The sequence below is a fragment of the Alexandromys fortis genome, unplaced genomic scaffold, assembly GCF_014885135.2.
Source record: "Alexandromys fortis isolate MF-2015 unplaced genomic scaffold, M_Fortis_MF-2015_v1.1 scaffold_23, whole genome shotgun sequence".
Taxonomy (NCBI): domain Eukaryota; kingdom Metazoa; phylum Chordata; class Mammalia; order Rodentia; family Cricetidae; genus Alexandromys; species Alexandromys fortis.
Window position 1 is genome coordinate 15,144,026 of NW_026067907.1, and position 27,388 is coordinate 15,171,413.

At 35.4% G+C, this 27,388-nt stretch overlaps 1 protein-coding gene across 1 annotated transcript in view; it reads right to left on the reverse strand.

Annotated features, from left to right (window-relative positions):
• The window catches only part of Lnpep (leucyl and cystinyl aminopeptidase), an 80,622-nt gene that overhangs the window by 12,181 nt on the left and 41,053 nt on the right, over positions 1-27,388 (reverse strand). Inside the window, exons 3-13 of the mRNA XM_050135676.1 lie at positions 25,803-25,941; positions 24,491-24,622; positions 20,728-20,848; positions 19,757-19,911; positions 17,389-17,502; positions 15,871-16,002; positions 12,376-12,507; positions 10,157-10,317; positions 9,855-9,943; positions 2,865-3,048; positions 1,530-1,686 (exon numbers count right to left, since the gene is read on the reverse strand). Coding sequence (XP_049991633.1) covers positions 1,530-1,686; positions 2,865-3,048; positions 9,855-9,943; positions 10,157-10,317; positions 12,376-12,507; positions 15,871-16,002; positions 17,389-17,502; positions 19,757-19,911; positions 20,728-20,848; positions 24,491-24,622; positions 25,803-25,941 — 1,516 coding nt within the window. The remainder of the gene's footprint in view (positions 1-1,529; positions 1,687-2,864; positions 3,049-9,854; positions 9,944-10,156; positions 10,318-12,375; positions 12,508-15,870; positions 16,003-17,388; positions 17,503-19,756; positions 19,912-20,727; positions 20,849-24,490; positions 24,623-25,802; positions 25,942-27,388) is intronic.

The following is a 27,388-nucleotide window of genomic DNA, read 5'->3' on the forward strand; positions in this document are numbered from 1 at the left end:
TCTCCAAAAAAAAAAAAAAAAAAAAAAAAAAAAAAAAGAAATGGGCTAGTCCAGGTGAGAGAGTTAGCCGAGAAGAGGCTAGATATAATGGGCCAAGCAGTGTTTAAAAGAATACAGTTTCTGTGTAATTATTTCGGGTATAAAGCTACCCGTGCGGGCGACCAGGTACCAGGAACGTAGCCCCGCCACTCTTATTACAACAACCTTAAATGGGAACAGTGTCTCTGTAGACATAACCAAGTGAAAATGAAGCTATACAGGGTTACTATGGGGTCTAACCTAAGGGCTGGTATATCTATGACAGCTGTCAAATTGGGGTACAGAGACACAGTACAGTGCCTTGTCAACAGAGAGGACAGGAATGACAATAATTTAAACAAGAAACACAAGGATTGCTAGCATTCATTTAAAGTTAAGAGAAAGGTAGGTAGTAGATTATCCTTTACAAGACAGTCTATGCTGCCAACACCTTGACTTCTAGCCTCCAGAGGCATAATAAATAAATTCCTGCTATTTCTGTATATCAAGTTTGTAGTAATAAATTAAGGCAATACTAGGAAGCTAATATAATTAGTTAATTATTGTTGAAGTATAAAAAGTAACAGCTGAACACTATCAGGTGACTGGTCTTACTAAGTTGAAGACTCCTTGGAAATGGGTACAGTCACTGCTACGTACCAGCATGGGAGGGTAGTCGGTAACAACTCCTAAGCAGGTAATTTTCAGAACATACTGCATTTTAAAAAGACCACTAACAAATTAATAAGAGATCTATTTTCTAAAAGACCTTATTTTAATGTGTGTAAAAACAAAAGAGGGCTCCCAAAGATATTTTCCTTTTTAGATGGCTCCATTTGGTAGCAGTCAAATGTCTCTATTTTGATATTCAAACAATACTATTTCATATAAAAGCTGAACCAACTCTTCATAATAAGGACTGGCATTTTTCATCCAGAGCAGAGATTTTTATAATGAGTAAAATAAAGAAATTAGAATCTAACCATTTGATTTCTTTTTTAAAAAATAATTTCTTTTCTACTTTTTTAAAAAAGAAAACAAACTATCTTTTTTTTTTCACTTTACATACCAATCTCAGTTCCTACTCCTTCCCCTCCTCCCATTCTGTCCACCTAATCTCCACCCTACCCTCCATCCACTACTCAGAGAGGGTAAGGCACATTGCTTTGGGGAAGGTTCAAGGCCCTTCTTACTATATCTGGGCTGAGTAATCCATCCAAAGAGAATGGGTTCCCAAAAAGCCAGTACAAGCAGTAGGGATAAATCCTGGTGCCACTGCTGGTGGCCCTGCAGTCTGCCTCAGCCATACAACTGTCACCAACATTCCAAGGGTCTAGTTTGGGCCTACGCTGGTTCCTTTGCTGTCCAGCTGGAGTAGATGTGCTCTTAACTGCTGAGCCATCTCTCCAGCCCCGTTTCATTTTTTAAAAGGCATGTTAAGACCTGAATAGAAATTCAAATAACAGTATTAAAGGTAAGTCACAAAAGAAACTGAAAAAAGAAAGACTTACCACCAATCTTGAGGCCAGATCCATATGTCCCAGTTTTTCCAGGAGATTATAGATGAGGCCTGTCTGGAACAGGGCTTCAGTGATGGGTGCAGTGTGGGTCTCATTTCTAAGATAGTCAATCAAATCAAATGCCATCCGAATAGGCACTTTGCCAAGGCTAAAGAATAAATAAATAGGAAGTGTAAATTTGATGAGATACACATAACATGGAGGGAAACTTTAAAGTGAGTCAGTGAAGTGAGTCTGCAGACAAGAAACTTACGTTTATAGTAACATTAGGCAAAGTTAGACTCATGTAATTATATTTAAGTGGCTCACAGGTAAAGATGCATTTTAACAGATATACAACAGCTCATTTTTGGATTTAGAAGTCACCTATTGCTACTGACTTGGAAAAGATGACTACTATTGATTTTATTCACTAATTCCTTCAATGTACTCCATGATTGGGAGTGTCATACTCAGTCAGTATCTGAACCAGAAAACAGACAGATTGCATTTCCTGCTGTAATAAGTCTGCCACATTTGTTAAGACAAGGTCCACTGTGAATTTACAGTGAGTAACTTTCAAAAACTAAGCAGTTAGGTGGGGAAGAGAGGTAAACCTCTGTGGTATTGAAGTCAAACTGTTCTACATAGCCAATTCCAGGCCAGCCAAGGCTACACAGTGACACTCTTGTCTCAAACAAACAAACCCAATAGGCAGTTTGTAGAAGTTATAACAGTAATGTTTGAAAGGATTAATGAGGCTACTTCATATTTAAAACACAAGTCAAAAATGGAAAGTAAAATAAGTATTCTTTGTGTTTCAAGGACTAGAATCAATCTAAAATTGAAAATTACTCAGAAGATACCTTTATTAAAGGCCACTGCCATTTTGGGCTTTGGGTTTCTATAATGTACATGGTGGGGAGGCAAGTCACACACATATAAGGATGTTCCAGTTATTAGAGATGCTATTCAATTAATAGGTTAGCACTAAGCTTTAGACAGAAGCCAACTACTTGAAGATAATTCTCTCATGAATTAAGTGGTTTGATTTCCTACAACATTTTTACTGAACAAAGTATGTATCCTGTTTGTTGGTATCTATTCTTGAACTAATAGTTGATCCTGTTTTATGCTATCTATCTATTCAATGTGTTTACAGCTGGTATTTCCAATACATTATAAAATCTCTGAAAGCCATAAACATGCCTACATTTTCCAAATCTTCTAAACCTATACTTAACAGTCATATATACTTGTTATTTCAAAATGTTTTCTGAATTGTTCTTTACTGCAATAACATCTTAAAAAATAAAACAATAACAATGTAAATCAAGTATACTCTACCCTGCAAGTTCAAAGATGTTATTGATGAGGTTGGCTCGGTCTTTGTCACTGAGAACATAAGGATTTCTTTTTAACTGATTGATTAGAGCTGCCCAGTCATCATCAGCATAGTGAACAATGTAATAGCCAGTCATATTTGTGTTGACTTTGACCCACTGTACTTGTTCTGTAAGATTGATGACATCTAAAAGAGAGGAAAAATTAAGACAACAAGAGAAAAAACAATAGAGGGCTTTTTTTTTTTTTTTTTTTGGTTAACAAGGCATGTTTTCATATCCATGATTCTTTTAAGAAACTAAATGCCTGCATGCTGGTACAGTATGTTTCACACGTCAATGAAGTTTGCTAGTCATTTAAACATTATTTAATCCTCATAAATTATTAGCTCTAGAACAGGCACTGGAGATCAAATGATGAAGAGAGCAGACAGACTTGTTTTTAAGGTCTGATAAAAAACATCTAGATATAATATCACTTAAGTGTCACTGGTGGAAAAAGAAAACAAACCATTCCATGGAAGCACACAGAAATATTTCACTCTGAAGGGCAGCCTAGAGAGGCTTCATAAATAAAAGATGCCTAAGATGTCATTCTTTTAAGTGACTTCAGAAAACACAAATCTTATGAAAATATGCACAGGAGAGAGATGGCGGGGAAAGACAGTGTGAAGAGTAGAGCAACAGTATATAAAATACGTCCTATACAAAATATGTCCCTTCTCAACTTTTGTCTTTTACTATACTAGTTAAGAAAAAAATGTCATTGAGAAAATACTTCAAGGCTAACAAAATAAAAATTAGGAAAGGTTTAAGGTGCTTTTAGGCACAAGTTAAGAAACAGTTGAGTTAAAATAACAGAATAATGCCAAGTATTTTTTTAACACAAATATACATACATATGTGCATGCATGTGTGTGTGTGTTTTGAGAAAATTGTTAAAAATGCCAATTTTGGGGGAGAAGGGGACAGAATATGCAAACAAGAAGAAACTGACTACAGAATATACTGATGAATTTTCAATATGCTTAGAATTACTAATAAAAACGTTATTAAATGTTGACAACAGGAAATAGGTGCATCAGGAGATCATGCTTGAAAAGACCTTGAGGTGATGATGTGCTAGAACAAAAGCCCTGTGTGCTCACTGATCCTTCACTGCTAACCTCTCAGTTGATATAGTGAGGTCCCTAGCAGGAGATTACGAATCTTTACCAAGTGAATGAATAAATGACTAAAGTCATTACAAATAGTTTCAAATCATATTGAAGTCTGAATGATAAATTATTATCTTAAAATAAAAAATATTTTTATTAATTTAAAAAAGAAAAAAAGACTAATCAAAACCAACAATACTATAGTGGAGTATCTTTAGTGTCATGTTTTCCCTGTACTTGTCTTAATTAATGTAGTATTTCCTACAGTTGTCCCACATGTGTTGATGTTCATCCTGCATTTTTACCTTCAAGAATTCCCAACCCCTTCACTTCCATTGTCTTCACACGCAATCCCCAACCATCCAACTTTCCATTTCGGGACTTGTCCTACTTTAGCCAGTCTCCTATTTTAATACATTACTTAAAATACTTCCCTATCACAATACTTGTATAGTGAATTATTTTTATACTAGGTGTTTTAGAAACACATTTTAAAAATGAAAGATATATTAGTACTTGAAGCTTTACTTATAGTTTGTCAAGTTCAAAAGAATGAATTATTAAAATTTATCTGATTCCTTTTATTACTTTAATTTTGCTGATATTGTGGATATTATGAAGATGGAAATGTTTCTAATTATACCTTAATAAAACTATCACTCTTCTATATTAAAAGATTCAATATTAATTTTTCTTTTATTTTTGACATAATAACAGACAGGAACGATCAGTTAGATGAAATAAATTCATTTCTTTTTCCAGAGTTCTGAGGAGTATTTGTGATGAAAAAAGTCATGGTTCCAGGTTAGGGACATTATAAACAGAGTTATAACAGATGAGAATAATTGTATAATTAGCTAATCCAAAAAGTACCAATATTTTCCATTTGGATTTGCAAGCAGAATCTTCTATGGAGCTTTTAAAAACAAATTCTCTGAAAGAAGGATCACAGAGCCCTGTCTCCACTGGCAACTGTTTCATTGGAGAGGCTCAGGAGATAGTGACATAATGACTGCTGTCACTGGTGAGCATTGCTATACTGCAAACATGGCCAATCCAGATGGCAGAGAGAAGAAATGCAGCTGGGAGTATATTATTACTGTCATCAAGTTGCCAGAACATAAGCAACACAGCCAACGGCAGAAGGGGAGACCTTTCATGTCTTCTGAATGAACTAGAATGCAGGACCTCAAAACCATAAGTATCAAAAATAACTGTTTTAATAAGAGACCTAACTGGTTGCCAGTTCAAATGTAGATGAGATGAGAATACTCTCATATGTTTTTAATTTATTATAATCATTAACAGATTAGCAGTTCAGTTTTTAGTCTGTTGTATAATAAAATAAAGAGTGGGCAATTTAATTTTAAATGGCAAAACCCAGACAAAATAATCTAATTGTGATTTTAAAAACCATTTGTAAGTTATGAAAATCAACTACTGTTTTATAAAGAAATATCAAAGTACTGAAACAAAAAGAATATATGTTTTTACTAAAAAATTAGAAAACATGACATAAGTCTGTTCCAGGGATTACCACAGTGCACAGTTTAACTGCACTCCACGCAAAAGTCCCCATCCTTGTATCACTCCTTTACTCTGTAACTTATTAAGTAGAAAAAAAAAATCAGATTACAGCATATAAAGGTATGTTAGTAAGCCACCTCCCCTTCTTTTTCTTTCTAATTTCTTTTCCTTCCAATGATATATCTTTTAGTTTCATAGCAATATTTCTGGTATGGTGATACCCTTTTTCAGAAATGTAACATTAAAATTTCCAGTTAAAATTAAGTATCTCCTACAGTTAAGAATTTTAAGTTTGAAAAAAATATAGGTAACAGAAAGGTAGAAAGAACAAGGTTGAAAATTTTAGGGTAACCTGAAATACCTTTATCCTGTTATTATGTACAACAATTATTCAACAGTGGAAAAGGGGGCAAAGAAACTAATTGAATATAACTTGTACACAAGATTTAACCAGCAAGCCCAGTGCGGAGCCCTACTGCAGACTGACAAGCCCAGTGCGGAGCCCTACTGCAGACTGAAGCAACCAGAGAGGAGCCCTACTGCAGACTGAAGCAACCAGAGAGGAGCCTGTATTGCAGCAATGTATGAAATAAAATAAGCCTGAAGTCATTTTCTCTGCTACATTTTGAGGATAGAAAAAATTAAAATGTAACTAAATTGAGAGAAATTACTGCTGGGGTATCAGGAGCCAAGAAGATTCAACTGTCCACAGGGTCAGTGTGTTTTCAATATGCACTCTTAAATTTGAACGGGCAGAAATTAAAGCAGCAACAGCCACTGGAGAACTACATAGTTACTAACAGGAAACAGATGCTCCTTACATCAATTTGGGCCAGTTCCAGTCTCAGATTCAACAATTTTATTCCTTTTTTTATATTCCCTTTTACTATGAGTCTTTTCAATGAAGGGAAATAAGGCATCTCTTTTGGCTTTCAGTGTTCTTTCCTTATACGTTTTGATAGTCAAAATTAACAGTCAGCGATTTCATTTGTTCATTCAGTAATTGCTTATATATACTGAGTTCATTAAAGCAATTTATGAACCGCAATATTTACCCTCAATGGGAGATAAATATAGCATGGAGAGAGACACAAGTGCATAATACTTACAGAATACTCTGATTGAAAAGTATAAAATGAGCCGGGCGGTGGAGGCGCACGCCTTTAATCCCAGCACTCGGGAGGCAGAGGCAGGCGGATCTCTGTGAGTTTGAGACCAGCCTGGTCTACAGAGCTAGTTCCAGGACAGGCTCCAAAGCCACAGAGAAACCCTGTCTCAAAAAAGGAAAAAAAAAAAAAAAGAAAAGTATAAAATGTTATTTGAAACTATAAAGTGGAATCTACCTTGTCTTAGGATGCAGACCGGAACAAGCCATGGCTAAGGGCAGAGAAATGAATGGGAGGAGGTCATGGGAAGGGGTGTCAGGATGTTCTTCAAGGAGAGACAACAGCACACAAAAGGATTAAACACAATAGACAGTATGGCTTGTTAAGATTCCGGAAAAATTTCTGTGCAGCAAAATTAGAGTACACCAGGTAAGGGAGATTGAAAGGGAGTAGGAGAGAGGGAAGGGGGAAGAGTGAAGAAGAGGGGACGGGAAAGCACAGTGGGGAGAGGAAAGGAGGGAGGCTCTGGTTCGTGTATATAGTATGTCCCGCCTACACTCATGAGTTGAAGGTTTGGTCCAAAACTAGAGAATCTAATCATTAAGAAGTCACTAGTTAACTCACTGTTAAGTTGGTAGAGAATGGGCACTTATGAGGTAGGGTCTGGAGGAAGAAGTAGGTTACTACTTTGGAATATTTCTAAAAGATATAACTCATCAATGTTTTTCTTCTCCTCCCCATCTCCCAGAGCCAGGAACTAAAACCTGTGAAACACTGAGCTGAAATAATTCTCTCCCCCTTTAAATTATTTGTTATTCTGTTTCAGTAACAGAGTTCACTAGTGTAAGGACTAAGTAGGGAAGTTGGAGCCATTTTATACAGCCTGAATCTCAAATAGAGTTCACCACACACATATAGTTTTTTTTTTTAAAGAACAGACAGAAGCAGATTTCTTATTACTTATTTCTAATACCAGCAAAAATTTAAATACTATTTGGAAGTCTGCAAATTTTCCTTGTTGGGTCTTTTTAAATGCTCTGTTGTATTTAGACTATACTGCTGAAGGAACAGAGGTGAAGGGTATTCCTCTTCCTCAGCTCAGTACCACTTTAGGGACTCTCATCTTTAGAGTTCTGTTTCACCAGGGAAAGCAGCACTTTTTCACACATTAATCAAAGAGATGGGATCATTTTCTGCTCTGAGGGCTTCAAACAGTGAGCCTGATGCATAGGTGCTGTGACTCTTCTGCAGTGTGAGGTAAAGCTGCAACGAAATGAAACATTCATATACTGAAGCTGACAGCCTCCACTGTTACCATACAATACAGACGGGTAGCTTAGATTTGAGTATCCAATCACAAAAGGTAATAGCCCTCAATTTTGAGAAGCACTGAAAAAAAGAAGTACGTTTGAAAAAAGACAAAATGGGGGAAATATCTTAACATCTGATATCTTTATTAGGAAATATTTTTAATAAAGAATTGATAAATCATGGATATAAAAATGAAGGACTGTGTCAATTACCATATATGTTTTTAAAGGAAAGATATGGAAATCATATGTATATAATGATTTCAAGTAAAAAATTTTAAAATGACAAAGAAAGCACAAAAAAAACTTATGGTAGCATTAGAAAACTTTTTCCATAATTTATGTAATGCAGATACACTATGCCTAAAGGTTCTTTAGTAAGTGCCTTAGCAATGGAATCTAACATAAACTTAACATATACCAGACATAGTTTTGGGCACTCCATATAAATAAACTCTAAAAATCCTTATCACAACCCTATTTTAGAGTAGGCTCTGAGCCAAATACCTAATCTAAAAGCCGGTTAAGTGGTAAATGGGAGAGGCATGGTGTGATCAGGCAATTGGGCTTTACTCACCTATCAAAAATGTAGATTTGAAAACATATCCAGATCTAAGCAAGAACTTTCCCTTTTTCATAAATCTAAAGTATTCATGGCTGATTTTCACAGAACCCAAGAGTCTTATGTTCTATTTGGATGTAAATAAAAATGATATATGTGTAGGTATCACAGATGTATTTCACAAATGGTTAGAAATTATACTTCAGTGGCTTTTTATGGATAGCTTATGGGTAAGCATATACAGACCAATTGCCTCTTGTCTGAAAAGCTTTGGACCAGAAGTATTTCAAATCTCAGAGCATTGTAGATTTTCTGCTATTTGCACAGATTTTAATAGTAGAACATTCCCAATGTGGAAACCTGAAACCTAAAATGATCTAAATATGAAATATTTTGACTGTTATAATGAAGCTCAATTAGGGATACTCAGCCTCTGTCACTGTTGTGACTTGTTATCTTTTTGTTATGATAGTTCCTTATCCCATTTTTTTATTGCCAAAAAAGGGGAAATGTGTTATGAGATAATCTTTTTGTACAGTGTGAAGATGTGTTTCTGCTAAGGCACCTCCTGATTGCTTTAATAAAGAGCCGAATGGTCAGTAGCTAGGCAGAAGAGGATAGGTGGGCATTTCAGGGAGATAGAAGAACTTGGGGGAAGAACCTGAGAGGTGGGGAATTCACCAGGAGGCACAGAAGAAGTCAGACATATTGCACCGAGGAGAGGAAATGAGCCACGTGGCAGAGCATAGGTTAATATAAACAGGTTATAATTTACATTTTAAGAGCTAGTTGGGAACAAGTCTAAGCTAAGGCCAAGCTTTCATAATTAGTAAGAAGTCTCAATGTCATTATTTGGGAGCTGGTGGTCCAAAGAAAGTCCGGCTACCTACATGTCTACAGGATATGTTGTAATGAGCATTTACTGTAAATCTAAGTTATAAATCAACCTTTATTACGCATGTAAATAATCTATAAAATGCATGTTAAATGCACTGGCCCCAGACTAGGACTTGAAAGTAGATAATAACACTTAATGCAAATGCTTGGTTCTTTTACTTATTTTAAAACATAAAATATTTATGCAGTACTTAACAATAAAACATTGTCAAAATATTCTTTGCAACTTCTTAACCTTATTTCTTACAACTAAAAGCCAATTCTATACATATAAACAGTCAGTCTTAATGTAGTAAAGTGTTAAGTAAGTATTTATGACACTAGATCAGAGAATTACACACTGTAAAATAAAATCTATTATCTGCCCTATGGTCAAATTTTTAAAATTACATTACTAGTAATTTTTTATCAGAAAAAAATTAACTATTGTCACACCTGATTTCTTGTCCAATAGTGAAACTGATCGATATTCTGAATAGTTTCTTCCATCAGTGACATAGGATATTGGAATATGCCAAAGGTAGCTGCAGAAGTAAAACATTGGAGGGTTAGTTCTTCCTAATACTTCACCTATTTATTTAGGATATGATGGTTTAGGACACTAACTGAAAGTTTCCAAAATTCTTCCGGAGAAGAAAGCCCTCATTAGGATTCACAAGAATGATGGTTATAAGACATCTAAAATCCTATACTTGAAGGTGGAAACAAGATGGGCTGGGAAGAAAGAAGGACAATACCTGGCATCTGAAGCCTGAATTTCTGGTTGCATGTTTAGAAAAAATCTTTCTTGTTGTAGAAAGAGTTCAGTCCCCTTCCTCTGGACAGTCACTATTGGGAATCCTTTCTGTAGGGTCCAGGTTTTCATCATTTTCTTTACATCTAGTGTTTTGTTTGTGACCTATTAAATTAAGAAGAATTAATTTTGCTTAATGATAAAATTGTTTAAAAGTTTTAGTTTAATTTCCCTGTTCCTTTTCCTCTTTCCCTAATGTACTTCATGAAGACCACAAAGACCACAAAGAATTGATGCTTAGTTGAGTGTACATTTAAAAAACAATCTAAGTGAGTGTTTCATAAGGCATGAACGGGACCATGCTGAAAAGTAGCAGGTGTGCTACCAACCTGTAGAATTTAAGAATAGAATCCATAAAAGATGAAAGTGCACTTTCAAACCACAGGACTACTATTTCAAAGACACAACTGGTGAGAAGCAGTACAGGATGGAAGCACTGCCTCTCAGGCACGAGAAGCAGCAAGCCCAGACTTCTCCTTTTTTTTTTTCCTACACTGCTTCTTCAGTGTCAATCTGTTAAAGAACCAGTCTTGGGGCAGAGCAACAAGATTATGAGGGCCATCTGCAGAAAACTCTAGTCCCTTCACCGAGTCTCTTAGAGAACAACAGTAAATTCTTTTTGATGATGATAGATCTTATTTTCCCCAAATAAATTAACTTTTCTGCGAAACCTAAAATCTGATGTCTCATATTATTAGACCCTGTAAAGCTCACGAACCCCCAATGATCAAAAAGAGATTCACACATACAAAAAAGGTGGTCTCTTTAAAGCAAGAAGGCCAAATTTTATGATTTAGCTCACTCTTCTGGATTACATATAGGTGTAAATTCAAGCCACTACAACATCATAAAACCTACACTATTAAATCTCCAAGGAAGGCTCTACCTAAAGCACCACATGCTGCTTAAGCACAAAAGTATAGAACAATGTTTTCCATTTTCATTAAGGTATTAATCTTATCTTTCTCATGGCTCCGACCTATTTATTTGAGGACCAGAGGCTGGGAAGAAAAGCAAGGTACTTTGAGAACTTTAAAGAAGAGACTAGTATACGGTCTGATATGAATGATAAAAAGAAATAGTAACTAGTTTGGGATGGGCCAACATCACTATTTGCAGTGAGTGATAAAGGCAGGCATATGTTCCAAATGTCAAAATGTGTATGAATGGGAACTAAGTGAGTGATAGCTCTTCACTGAAATGCCAACATATGATTGGAGAAAAAAATACAGAAGCAGGTGTTAGGAAATAAGAATTAATTCCTTATCTCAAACAGAACTCAGTAGGGAAGTCCTATCATCTGGGCAAAAACTTAACACTAGAAAATACCAACAATTCAGAGTGGGCAAGAAAGAATAAATGAGGCAATTCAAAGCAAAGGAGTTCTTGACTCAGCATCCATAAGACTCTGAAACTATGTGTGATGTCTTGCATATATGTGGTTTTTCTAAGGCAAATGACAAGAACTTTATCAGATTTTCAGATATACCTGTGATCTTGAAGAGCACAAAGAACCACCAATTTAGATCAGAATAACAAACTCGAGCCTATGAGAATTGTGCAGCCAACATATGTACCATAGACATGCTGGGTTCATACACTGCTCTGAAGAATAATTCTACCTAATTACACTGCTTGTTAGAAAACAGAAGTGTAACAAATTCCAAAGAGAGAAACAACTCAAGGGAAGTATGTAACTCATGGGACTCATTGACGTGATGTCATCTTGTGATATATCATCTCCTGAGAGGGATCCGAGCCTCCAAATCAAGAGATGCATAAGGTTGCATACAGTATCATTAACTGAAGGTAGAAAACATATAGGAAAATAAATTTTTGCAAATATCAAGTATCAAAAATATGCAATATTCATTAATACTGAAAAGAAAATTTTTCCTTACCTAACAAAAGGAATGGAGATTAAGGTACAGAATGATTATAGCCAGATCTTTTTTTTTTTTTTTGTAACAATAAGCAGTGTTTTCATTTCTTGACTTTAATAACAAATATTTATATGCTAAGCTCTATCTTCTCTCTCTTAAATAACTATCATTGGTACCATGTATATGTGTGATACTTGGTACCATTTATATGTGTGATAGAAATATAAACAGAGGACCTCTCATAGTTCACAGACAGGACTGAACTATCCAGGCCACTTACCTCATTAAAACTGTCCCAGAGATCATCGCTTTGAATGGATGCATAACTGTGATTGTGCAGGTAAAGAATGATAGCATGCTGAAACACATCTTCACTAAGGTAAGTCTTCAACATCAACAAGAGAGAAGCTCCCTGTCCACAAATTGAAAAAGAAAGGGGAGAAAATGACGGACTATTGCAGGCCATAGGATCAAGAATCTAAATTGAAAATATATTATTTCTAAAACACATGATTTCATATATGCAATATATTATAGTACATTATTAGTCTTGTATACATAGATGTAAACCGTGTTCGAATACAATTATTTAAAGATATAAACATTAACAAAGGGAGTTAGATTCCTATGCACACTAAATCTATCATGAGCCATTCTTTGTGGTCTACCAGTGTACGTTGTTTTCATGTCATTATTAAAATGATAAACATTTGTGTATTTTTAGTAGAAGCATATGACAAATTTTCTATGGCATCTCATCTACCACCTCCAATTCGTAAAATGTTAGCTGCATCCATGTACATACACAAAGGAAGTCACGATTAGTTAGCAGAGCTTTCAAAATCCCTCTGACAGTAGTAGCAATTACATTCTAATTTTAGCCTCCCATGTTGCAGAAATAATCAGGATTTTTCTTCTTCTGAAGGATGTCTATACTAATGAATATATAGAGGAACAAGCAAATACTATAGCTGGGCTTGCAAGTGTTCGCGCATTACTATACCCCTCATACTCATTACTTTTCTAACCAGGAAGCAACTACCTGTTTGGTGTCTTTTCTAAATTGAGAGAGAAATCACATTGCCCTATTTGCAATTGATATTATTTTCTGTATCTGGTTTATGTTTATCTCTTCTATACTGAAGACTAGTTGGGTGAACAATTCAAAGATACAACTACAGAAAATGGTGCCTACTACAATGCCTAGCAGCAGACATTAAGCAGTGTTTGAATAAATTTTACTTGTTATAAAAATGTAGCACTATCAAGTTATCAAGATTATAAGTATAGATAAATTTAATAGCTATTCCACTCTCTTTTCACTCTATAACTATATTTATTCTATAAATTTAAGCATTCTTATTCTTAATAGTCCCTTCTTTTTTCTATATGATGAACTTTCTTCTCTATATTATAATATCCCCATCAACAAAACACAAATGTTAAACATTCTCTTACACACACACACACACACACACACACACACACACAATGACTCTCACCATTCTTTAATTTCATGCCTCCTCTAGTTATCACACTAGTTCTTGCTTCTCATTTGTAGAAAAACTCCACTGTCATCAACATTTGCTCTCTTCCCATGTTCTTTTACCCCACAGATGAACTACTACTCTACTAGCAATATCATAACCAAGGTCACTGGTGAATTTCTGGTGCCAGATCAATCTCACTTCTCTTACTTGCCTTATTAACAATGCACTGATAGAAGTTAATATGATTGATTTCCCACTCCTGCTTGAAAGTCTTTAGAGACCCAGCCCTGGGACAGTGTTCCTAACTTTATCTCCAATCCATGGTCTTTTTTTCTACTAATCTTATCTTCCCAATGACTAAAGTTTGGTGTGTCCTGCCATTTGCTTTTTCATTGCTCCCAACTCTAGGGGCTTTAGCCTCCTGATTTATATATCTAACTAGATTTTACTTCTGAATTCCAGACTCATATTAAACTACCTACTTGTGCATTAAGGATCATTAATAAATAAAGTAAGAGATCCTGGCCATAGGCCCTCACTGAGTCAGTTGATCTGATAACTGAGATGGTACTTAGTGGTGAACAGGTAGGAGGCAACACAGCACTGATGCACTTGAGAAATGGCTGACTTGTACCAAGGCAGGACAACATGAACTTTTCCCTAACTCAGAGTGATATGCCATTCAAAATTTATGAATCGCTTATTGCTGGACTTTTCCTTTTAATGTTCTTCATAGGATGGTTAGTAATAAGTAACTGAGGCCACAGAAAATAAAACTTCAGATAAAGGGAAAGTAGTGCATATATTTTTAGACCAAATTAAACTGCTGATTTTTTGTTGTTGTTGTTGAAAGTACTATAATTTCCTTCCTTCCTGATGAAGGCTTGAATCTGGAAAACATTTCTGCCTTACCCTGTCACCCACCAAGTTCTTCAAGTTCAAAATCTCATCTTACTTTTAGATCTATTTTCTTCCCATTGTTGTGAGCACTCATTTTGGATGTTCACCACTGCATGTCTGACATTCAGTGTCACGTCTCATTTTTGTTTCCTCCCTCCTGTAATCCACTTTATAAATTGAATCCAATTTAAGTTTTCTAAATATCAAGTTTAAATAAGTCATCCTTATATTAAAAAAATGCCTAGATTTCTTATGGCATTCAGGCCCTGCTGCAGCTGAGGGTCATGCTTCCTTTCTTACCTTCCCAACTCACTCTGACCCCATCTCTGCATGAATGTCACTGCCCCAGCCATCAGCACTCCTGACTCTTCTCTGTGGAGCACACTATTCCATTCATGCCCCACCCTGTTACTTGTATTCTTAGAAACATTTCAAATCTCTTCTTCAGAGTATCTCTTCAGCGTGTATAAATTCTCTGTACTAGTTCAGCACATACACCTTCTCTTACTCTTCCACATGTATTTACCACCCAATTTTGAGCTTTTTTATAATATGGGTTCTATCCTCAAATGTTCAATGTGTTTTCTTCTCTATCTAGCACAGAGATTTACTAGCTAAGTAATCTGGCAATCAAACACAAAGGGCTAATCAAGAAAAAAAAAGGCTAATTGGTTTTAACATTATCCTCTGACATTATAAATTCCAGTAACACTGGTACTCATACTTCCTCTGTTCTCCAACCTGTTCAGATCCCAACAGAGCTTCTACTTTCCATCCACAGACCTGGTGCTTATACTTCACACCCTGAAGGGTAATCATAACCATCAATTATTAAAATAACCTTTTTGAATATTTATTTTGGTGATCTTGATTCTGGAAAATATTTTGAGTAACAAAATAAAGGGCTTTGCGCAGGTCCTTCCTTTCTCAGAACACATTCTACTTATAGAACAATAGATAAAACTAACTTTGAAAGATGAATTATAGAATCTGCTTCATTGCATGAATTCTAGTCACAGTGACTAAGAGGGAGACAGAGAAACACTCATAAAAGTTAAGACAAAAGTTTAAACACATTGACATGCTTAAAATTTAAACAGTATAATAGGATACCCCCAAAGCAATATTAATTCAATTTTTAATATGAATTAAGCTGTTTGCTGACTTACAAAATGAATTTAAAGTCTATTAAAAGTATACTTCTTAGCTAGGTGGTGGTGGTGCAAGCCTTTCTTTAATCCCAGCACTTGGTAGGCAGAGTCAGCCAGATCTGAGTTCATGGCCAGCCTGGTCTACAGAGTGAGTTCCAGGACAGAGAAACCCTGTCTCCAAAAAAAAAAAAAAAAAAAAAAAAAAAAAATACTTTTCTTTGTGCACAGTAATACCTTAAAATAGGAAAGAGAATCAAACATCTCTTCTATTTGTTCTGAAGACTGAACAGATGATGATATTGGATGGGATGAATTCAAGGAATCTTTCTTCATGGTTTTCAATCGAGCATCTAGGAAGTCTTCATACTAGTAAAAAAATTGAGTGGGAGGAAGTCATTATCAATATAAAAGCAATTATACATTTATACAGATTATGAAAATTGCTTCAGGATAAAAAATTCTGGGTTTACTAAATTTTAGCATATAAACGACTGAAAATATAGTATATAAATAGTCCTTAAATTTAAAACTGTACTTAAAATTGAGGGACATAAGAATTAGCATTTCCAAATGAAGAGCAAGACTGTAAAATTAAGAATCTACAACTAATGAAAGTGAATTTCCAAATCTGAATATCCAAGATAAATATTCATTCAACAAAGACTAAAGCACACTTTTAAAATACAAGTTGAAACTTAGGACAGAAACTTGGTCATTACCTTGAGTTTCTGTTAAAATAATATACAATTCTTAGTTAAGGTTATTTTATATAAAGTACAACTCAGTCTGAAAGCATAGCTCAGCCAAGAGTATCCCTAGAATGCATATTAGAATTTTAAGCATTCTGGGCACCCCCAAGTGGTGAGACTGGGTATTTCATTGCTTAATTAAGTAGCACACTTAATACTACTTAGTATTCCAACTGAAAAGTACTTAAATTTTAAACAAGCCCTGTATACAGAAATGTCAAACTGGAAATTCTCAAGAGTATTACTTCAAGAACCTGAATAATGTCTGTGGGGAGTCTAACAGCAAGTCACAGAATTTTAGGGTTGAAAACATTTCTATGTGGGAGGTTTTCCTATAGTTTGAGGGACCCATGTTCATGCTTTCTTTCAGCTGCCCAATAATGCTTGAATTATTTCAGCAATATCTGTCAAATTATGGCCTCCTATGTCTGTAGTATACATATACACCTGTGAGCATAGGAAACACCTCCCAACTCCAATGACACAGCTCACAGTATAGTAGCTCTCTATAAGAGCAGGAATGGCGTGGTTTGTACACAGCAAGGACACTTTATTTATTCATTCATTCATTTATTATTTTAGCAACTTATATGCTGTTTAAGAACTTCTGGGAGAATGCACTCAGTGACTATATAAAAAGCAATATTGAAGTCAGTCTTCATTTCATTTCTCTTTATAGAAATACTTTAAGTTTTTTAACAAAACAAATTTTCCAACTTTATCCAAATTCCTTCAAACAGAAAAAAAGACTTCAAAAATAAAAGGTAGCAGTTAAAATATTCATCCTGAAGTAAAAAAAATATGATCACACATAACTATTTCAACGTTCAATGAGCTACATCAATAAGCAAGAGTGTGATTCTAATTGTAAAATCTCCAGAATTATAGATGTGGCTACAGCTTTCTAAAAATATTTTCTTACCTCAAATGCATAGACAATACATGGTAAATAACTCATAATCTCCTATTCCCTCCTCATAGGATAATGAAACACAGTACTTACACTGTTGAGCTCTTTGAATATTTTTTCCACAGAGAAATACTCCATGAAAGTTGCAAAGCCTTCATTTAGCCACAGGTCATTCCACCACTGCATTGTAACCAGATTACCAAACCACTGTAGGAAAGACAAGCTAGTAACTACTATGACATGCATATTCACAGGAATTTCTTAACTGGATTAATTATCAAGCTAATTACAGATAATCAAATAAAAATACCTTAAAATAAACTGTATCCAGAGCAATTAAAGACGTAAAAGTTATACAAACTGTATAAAAAAATAAAGAATTTTAAAAGTTATATAAACTTATTTTAGAAGTAAAATAAAAGCATCAACATTTTACCTTAGCTGAATGGGAAAAGAAGCAGGAAAGACTATGAATATATTTATTTATTAAAATGCGTATGAACTTTTAACATACAGTATTCATTAAACTATATAGATAATGACTATTTTAAGTTGCTTCATTAAAGTGAGACTTCTTAGATAATTAAATTATCTGATCTAATACCAAGTTAGTAAGATTATTTTCCATTTTATGTGCAATCTTTTATGACAACTAATGATTTTCCTATTGTCAGAGGGTCTGGATTTCATGTTTCTCTTCTATTACCTGAGTTCAAGACACAATTCACACAAGATTTGAGTAACATTCTTATAGAAACCTGGCACATGTGCGCGCACACACACACACACAGAAGAAATCAGAGAATTCTTTAAATGATTTCTTACATATGGTAGTAAAAAGAAGGCAAAAGGTAACAGATCTTCCTAGGTCTCTTTTGGGTATGGAGAGATGGCTCAGCAGTTAGGACTTGCCCTGCAATTCTGAGGTCCTGAGTTTGGATCTCTGCAACCATGTAACAAGTCATCATGCAATTCTACACAAATATCTGTAATCCCAGCTCTAGGGAGGTACAAACAGGCAAATCACTGTCGTCTGTGAGCTCCCAATCTCACTAAATGCGAGTTTTATGTTTGTGAAGAGACCCTGCCTCAGAACAGGTAGAGGTGAAGAGGACACCTGATGCTCTCTTCTCTGCTTCACATGTGCACCCACATACTCATACATTCACAGACAGACAGACACAGACACATACAGGCACACATACACAGACACACACAGACACAGCACATACAGGCCCACACACATACACAGACACATACAGGCACATATACACATACACAATAAACAAACTTCTTTTTAAAATACTTGCAATAAAAAGTGGTCATAGGGTATATAATTTTTTCAGTGTAGTCTGGGTTTTATTTCAAATCAGTAGCAAAAAATAAGGTTATTACTACAACAAAATAAAATTACTTTTGAGAGTTCAATCATTAATTTTTCTAAGATACTATCTTAAAAATATATTTAACAGGAAGATGAGTTATAAAGCCCTAAACAAAAAAAAAATAAAAGAAATATTCTAAGTGGTAATGAATGGTCCCAGAAATAACAAGATTAGAAAAAAAAAAAAAGGTTCATTTATCAGCTTGCCAACAAGTTTTTAGAAGGGTCACACAGTCATCTACAGAGTTAACTGTCTTGCTTCATGTACTGCCACGCCACAGCTTCCCATCTCATATCTAGGGCACAACAAAGATAGTATTTTTGGAATGGGGATATACATGGATAAGTATTTTCTTTTTTTAATCTTGTACAAAGAATTCCTTCACTCTATACTGGGGAGAGCTCCTTCTCCCACTTTAATTGAGAACCCAGTTATAGCAGGAAATAGAAAAAGAAATTTGGTCAGTTGGGTATGAGAGCCCACACCTATGATCTGGTACTCAAGAGCTGAGGCAAGAGAAATCTGAGCTACACAGTAAGAAAGTTTTGACTTAATAAGGGAAAGGGTGTAACTGAGGGAAGAAATTCTATCCTACAACGTTACATTGAGCAGCTCGTAGTTGCTAGATGTGATGCAGATATGTATTAATAAGGAAACAGTTATATTCAATGGTTAGGAAATTTAGCTCAGCAGTAAAGTACTGTCTAACAAATACAAAGTTCTGGGCTTGGCCCCAGCACTGAGGTAATAAAAAAGATAATCTGAAGATACATTTATTCTTCAAGGCTTAATGGTAAAATTTAATAGCTGTATGAGTTTAAACAAATCATTTCTTAGGACTGAGTCTCATTTTCTATACATGTAAAATGGAATTACCACTCACCTTAGACATTTGTGAGATGAGATAATGGACGTGAAAATGACTTAAATATGAAGTTCTAACAGATATTATTTTCCCTTGGTCATTAAGTTTGTATTTAAAAAGCATCATTTTCTATGTAATAGCAACATTAAAAGCACAGAAGGTGTTTACTAAAACTCTAGGGCGTTGGTGTAAGGGCACAGGTTGGTAATACCTGGTGTGCCAGCTCATGAGCGATGATTTTTGTAACCAGTTTTCTATCTGCTACTGAAGAACTGGCATTGTCATACAGAAGAGTCTCTTCTCGGAACGTAAGCAGGCCCCAGTTTTCCATTGCTCCTGCTTCAAAGTCAGGAATGGCCACCAAATCTGGACATAAGAAGAATGAAGAGGTCAATTCCTCATCTAAGGAACACCCTAAGTCAAGATTCTCTACCCAGTAAAGACAATGAGATCTTCCATGATCCCTAACACTAAGAATCTTCCTTTTTCTAGATCTACATGCTATGTACCTGGTTGTCAGCTGAGGAAGAAATGATAAAACCCTTTTGTGATCAACAATTCTAATGTCTCCAAAGAAAAAAAAAATAGCCCATTTCCCTCACAATGAATCAGACTGGAGTAAGGAAGACAAAGCCCAGGTCAAATCCTTCTATGTTCTTCAGAACCAGCATCACACTGAACAGAAATCTTGCTTTCATAGGCTCCCAGTATTTACATTTTAATATTTGAATAGGAAATTTCTTGAAAGTTAGTTCAACTCCAGATGGAGCTCTAAGCAAATTCCTACAACCCCATAAACTTATAAGTTATATAAGTAACTTAAAGTTCAAGTTTAAAAAACTTGTAGATTGTACATAATCTTAATAAATACAATTTTACAACACAAACAATGTTTCTTGGTGGTGGTGGCACATGCCTTTAATCCCAGCACTCTGGAGGCAGAGGCAGGTAGATCTTTGTGAGCTTTGTGAGTACGAGGCCAGCCTGGTCTACAACAGCTAGTTCTAGGACAGGCTCCAGAGCTACAGAGAAACCCAGTCTCGAAAAACAAAAACAAAAAACAAACCAAACAAACAAAAAAACCAATAATTTTGGCAAAACTTTTTATAAAAGATCATTTGTGAAGCAAATCTTCATTACAAATTGCACTAAAAATCAAAGACACTATTATTAATAGCTTACCCAATTTCTTAAGTGGGTATTGAATTTCAAAGTAATTTTGATAAAATTCAAGGAGCTTTACGGTTGTGTCCAAGGCATGGTGAACTTGATCAATCTTTTCTGGTACAGCATATATAGAAACCTAAAGAGAAACATAATCCATAATGTAAAGATAGGTAAAATTAAAATGTCATGGCATTCAGCTGGGCACTGTTAGGACCAGCAAATTCAAGAAGTGCATACTGTATGAGATCTTATAATTCTTCCAATCCACACAGAACAAGTCATTTAGATCCATATCCACACAAAAGAATTACCTACTGTTTTCATTTTTTAAAAGTTTTTCCAATATCTCAAATAAACTGTGTTACATCTCAGAGCAAACTATATGCACTAGCCTATCTAATTTTACCATCTTACACTCCTATGACACAGAAATGCTCTTATTTATGGACTACAGCCATGATGAGTTATCTGCAGCACAAACTAAGGTATTAATCCTTTTGGCACCTATTATCATGCCTGTACTCCAGTAAGCACTAAATACATATTAGTAAACAAATACCAACCTCAATTGTTGGCTTGCTTTTATGGATCATGTAATATTTAAAAAAAATCCTATCATTAGACACCCTCACTATAATTCAGGTCTTACCTTGCTCATTCACTTCAGGGTACACAATCATGAAAAAGCAAATACAAAAAAGCACACAGGTTGCTTAAATACCTATGTTTTCTTCCTACCATTTGGTAGACAAATGAAAAGTTTAAGTACACATGATATGATTATTAAAGAAACTGAAATTTGACCAAGGGATGAAATTATTCTCAATCCTAGAACACTATTAGGAGAAGGGGTAGTTTGATTTTTTTTCTTACTCTCTAATTCTTTTCTTTTCCTGAAAGAAAAAAAAAAGTGCAGCCTAGTCTCTAGAGACAGTTCCAGGACGGCCAAGGCTACATAGAGAAACTCTGTCTTAAAAAAAGAAAAGAAAAGAAAAAACAGAAAAGAAAAAGAACATGTGCTTTTAACTTTTTAATACATATACATCATCTCTTCATTATATTTATATCAACCTTATTCTAAAAATAATAATAAAACAGTGGAAAACAAGAACAATGTATCTAAAGTAGAAATGATTTTTTTTTTTTTTTTGCCATTTTGTTGTCTGAAGGATATAAATACGGCTATATGCATACTAGGCTAGCCCTCTACCACTCAAGCTATGTCCCCAGGCCTCTTTCTACTTTTTATTTGGACACAGGGTCTAAGTAAGTTCTCCAGGCTCAGTCTGAACTCATTTTGTAGCTCAGGCACATCTTGAACCTGTGATTCTCCTTCCTTAGCATCCTGAGTAAGTAATATTACAGGTCTTCACTAAACAACAACCTGCCTTAAACAACAATTTGGGTTGGGTAAGAGAACACTAATTACTACTATATGGTGATCTGGGATACAGTTCTGTGGTACAGGAGTATGTTAAAAAGCCTAAGGCTCTGGGTTGAAACTTAATAAAAAGATTAAAGAAAAAAAGAAAAAGAAAAACAAATATCTTAGTCACAGTCAAATGAAAGTCTACTGGCAACTAGGCCTTAATAGCTATATCAAAGCCTTAAAGCCTAAATGCTTTCTTGTCATCTACTACTAAGACCATTTAAGAGATTTCTATAACTACAACTATGGAGATCCCTACTTATCTAGAGCAAAGGAGTTGCAAGACGTCATGTAACTGCCAGAGGGGAAAGATGTGAACTGTCAGCTGGAATCTTGCCGGTAGGCCACGAGCCGCATGGTAAAATATAAAATAATGGAAATGGGTTAATCCTAGATGTAAGAACTAGGTAGCAATACCCTTAAGTAAGTGGCCAAGCAGTGATTTAATTAATACAATTTCTGTGTGGTTATTCAAGTCTAGGCAGCTGGGAATGAACAAGCAGCCTTCAACAACAACAACTATTGTTTATTCATGCTGTTAAAAAAACATATTTACTACTAGGAAGCACTAAAAATGAAATTAAATCTATCTCTTGGTGTGCAAAAGATTAAATGATATGGTTACATATGGAAAAATGTATTGTGTACTCTACCTATGCATATGTACTTATATGCATATATAATACATATATACATATAAATTGATTTTATTTCCTGTGCATCTCTGTATATATATTACAGTCCTGAAAAACGAGTGTAGAGGGGATTAGGATGTAGTCTCTTCAAGAGATTAGAGCTAGTAATTATGAAGGACCAATTCCATCCATACCAAAGACATATTCTTGTTAAACTGTTCTGCCATCTAATACAGATGAATAAAAGCCTCTGCCTACCACCCAAAAAAGATCTGTGAAACTCTTTTCTTAAACTTTCCTCCCAGTGTAAAGCATACATGGCGATGGGTTATATATATTTGATAATAAATTGTGATGCTGGGAGTGATGGAAGAATTCACTCTAGAACAACTGAAAATACAGTTGAGCTTGTAAAGAATGATCTTAAATATCAAAATGACAAATTTTAATGTAATCCTACAGACAATAACAAGCTAGCATGGCAGATTGGGAGCAGGTTTGAAAAGTAAATAGGAAGTAGGTACTTAAAAAGAATTCTTCTCTATCATCAGTGTTTAAATTTCTACTATAAAATAAAAGTTCAAATCAAATAACTATTTACACATGAGTACTAATGACAAAGAAAAACAAAATATCCTTATTAAAACACCAATTATGAGAAAATGGAAATAAACTAGGCCCTTAAGTTAAACAATTGTACACATTCTCTATGGATAAAATCATTGTTTTTTCTTCTGGTTTGGGGGATTGAAACTAGAGCCTTTCACATGCTTAGAAACACTGCTGATCTGTAGACCAGCACCTAAATTTTTTTATTTTTTTTTATTTTATTTTATTTTATTTTTTTTTTGGTTTTTGGTTTTTTCGAGGCAGGGTTTCTCTGTTTAACAGTCCTAGCTGTCCTGGAACTCACTCTTGTAGATCAGGCTTGCCTCAGACTCACAGAGATCCTCCTTCCTATTCCTCCTGAGTGCTGGGATTAAAGGCATGAACTACCACTGCCCAGCTACTAAATTTTTTTTAAAGAGTATTCATCTCATTTTTATAGCCAATATACTATTATAATCAATAGCCACACAAACTACTATAACTCTTGAAGTATGGCAAGCAGAGATTCTACATACATTTTATTTTAATTTAAACCTAAAGAGCTATATAAGGCTACTGACCATCATATTTTCTACAGTACAGTTCTAGAAAAGCTAGTATATTATGCTGTCTTATAATGATTCTACTATAAAATAGGAAACTTGAAAACTATTGATTTTCAGGTACCAAATGAATGGCAATAAATAAGAGTTAAGTGTTGTGGGATATCCACACCCTGAGACTGTGTTAATAATGTTAACTTTGAATCGGGGTGAAGCCACCACTAGTTGACAAGGACTAGTCATAGCATACACAGAGGACCCAGGATACAATAGAGGCACAGGATTAGCAGGGTTTTTTGGACTTTCTTTTTGGTGTAGGAAGTGTAGAGAAGGTCAGCTGATTGCTCCTCCATGGCTTCTTTGGTCCATCAGGTTTCCAACCCAGTATCTGACTCCCAAGTCTTTACTGGTAATAGAACAACTTAGATAAACACAACAGTTAGTAAAAGTAGTGTTTCTGTTACAAAATATCAGAATTTGATCTAAAAGCTTGTCATTAAAGAATTAATTCTACCTAGCTTACTATATAAATAGGTGTTCAGAGAATTAGTACAGGAACATACCAGGGTTCCATTTACATCCCGACTCAGGTTCCTCATCTCCCCTACAATGAAAGCAACCAGGTACGTGCTCATTTTAACACTTTCAGAAAATTCATCCCGAATAAGTCCTTCTTCTGCAGGGACTGAGGACTTCTACAGCCAAAGGGAAAAAAGATGACAGTTCTGTAATTAAAGCAATCAATGACAAATATACTGAGAAACTAAAAATTAATGAGGATAATACTTGCATATTTTAATCTTTCAACACAAATTTCTAGAGAACAAAGCCCCTTCTTTCAGTTTCTTCTACCACCCTTGATAAAGAGGACACACCAAATATCATGAAAACCCCAACATAGCTCTCAATATATTTAAGTTACAGGGATCATTAGTTTTGTCTTTCCATTTAAAAACTGTAGCAAAACTCAACTCCTTCCCCGACCCCAGAACCTTAGGACAACTGACTTTAAAAAGGAACTATAGCTAAGATATCTTCTAACACCATCTAGTGCCCCATAAGGAAAAGTTAGTGGAATCAAATATGTTAGGTCACTAGAGAAGTCTGCAACACACTGAAGGTGAGAAATGCCAGCAGTTCTCAGGATTTCTCAACCATGAATCTGGTTACACTTGGGTTATCAGACAAGTAGATGCCCACCCCTATAAGAGACTGATTGAGGTGAAGAGTTTGGCTACGAGTAGGGCTGTGACAATGATGGATCATGCTGTCTACTGTCTATAAGGGTAGCTTGCATTACCTGTCTGCTGTGGCTATTCCTCACCCCTAGCTACACAGGTTCTATGAAGCACCACACAGACCACACAAAGCCATTCAAGTAGACACAAAAGGAGCCCTAAGTTATGTTTAGCATAAAACTCCTCTGTTGGGTGTTGCCTCTACTATCTCCCACACAATTAACAATAAAGAGGCTCCTGTTTTTGCTGTCCATTTCTACATGACAACAATCCAAAGTTTCATTTGCCAAAACACCAAGAATAACCACAGTTTCACACTCTCAACACTGCTTAGAAGAGCAAGTTCACTATTTCTCAAGTAATTTCCTGGGTTTGTAGTAATCCATAGTGTTCGTATTTGTGCAACTGTAGAGCAAGAAAACACTTCACACTCCTACTCACGCATTCTAAATCCTGCAGAGTCTTTTCCTTCCTCAAGAGTTGCTTAGCCTAGCAAATTTTTCCATTTTTATTTAACTATTTCAGAAGTATACACATATGAATCTAAATATTCCTACCAATAGTACAGTAAAGAGGGATCCAACTGTTCTCAGAGATAAGAGGTCCATCCAAAGATTTTACCTTTATATCACAATACCTTAGGCATATTTGATAATGCAGTATGATGTTCATTCCTTGTGATCTTGACGATAAATGTGGCCTTAAATGCTGGCTCATCAAAACAAGGAAAAGCAGATCTTGCTGCCAGAGGTTCAAATTGAGTTGCTGCAAAGTACCTAAAAATAAATGCAAATTCAATACAACAGTTATTGACTGTCTACTAGACAGGGCACCCTGCCAAGTACTAGGGGTATGAAGACAAATACAATTCCAGACTTTAAAGGGCCCACAATTAATTAAGAGAGACAAAAGTCTAGAGTGGCATCTTCAAGCAGGCTTCAAATCCTACCCTAACAATGGAAGCACATTAGGAGCATCAATTGCCATCAAACAAATTCTGCTGGAGTTAAAGACACTGTGGAGAAACCACTACAAAGTCTGAATTGGTCCTTGAACACCAAAAATACCTGATAAAGTACAGAAGGGAAAAAAAACACTTGAAAAAGAAGGCAGCATAAGGGGAAAAGGCAGTATGTGTCTATAATCTGGGGCAGCTGTGGAGTGTGGTGGGATTCACAAAGGTAGCTTCTTAAATGAGTCAGTGGTCTTCCTCTGAGCCATCTCTCCAGCCCTCCTTTTTCTTTTCAAAGATGAACAGAAAGGATGTGCTCCCTTCCACACCACCACAGCAGCAGTGAAGACGACAATACATACAAAAAAACTGGAGTATTGGTCATGTGAAAAGCATAAAAATAAGCATGAGTTAATGGTAGAATTCTAATCAAGGAAGAAAAGCTGATCCCCATGTGGAAGACCACGCAGAGCATCAGGGCAAGTGTACCTCTCTTGTATCAGCTGATACAGCAGCCACAGGCACCCTCACGGCACCCTCCGATTTCAGTCCTTAGACTTCACTTTTAGAAGATAAGCAGAAAAGAGAAAACTGGATTTGGAGTCCACATTTATTAGCCATATGACTCTGTCAAGTCTGCAACTTATATCTCAGTTTTTTATCATATGTTATGGTTTAGACAGGATTCCCTGCACCAAGCCCAGAGGTTAGTCAGAATCCAGTAAAACACTACAAAAACAAAACATCTGTATACAGCATAGGTGGTTCTATACAGATGCTTATTACTAGTTCTAGGAAACTACAACACTTTCCCACACTTAAATCATTAACGTCTTTCCTGATAAGAATGGGCCCAGAAAAGGCAGCGTGAACTTCATGTAATAACCATGCCAACATTTCTTTTTCTGTTGTTTTTAAAAACTTTTTATTATGTATAAGTGTTCTGCCTGCATATATTCCTGCTTGACAGAAGAGGAGACCCTATATCTCATTTGTGGATGGTTGCACGCCACCGTGTGGTTGCTGGGACTTGAACTCAGTACCTCTGGAAGAGCTGCCAGTGCTCTTAACCTCTAAGCTATCTTTCCAATCCCCATGCCAACATTTCTTTATGGCCAACATTTTTACCTAGTAAAAGGAATGGGATAAAGTCCAATTTTATCCCTATTATTCACATTAGAAGGTCTATTTAAGAATAAAAATTACATCATAACATTCTTCTCTTTGCTTGAGAGAGTCTTTTGTTTTTTTGAGACACGCTTTCTCTGTGT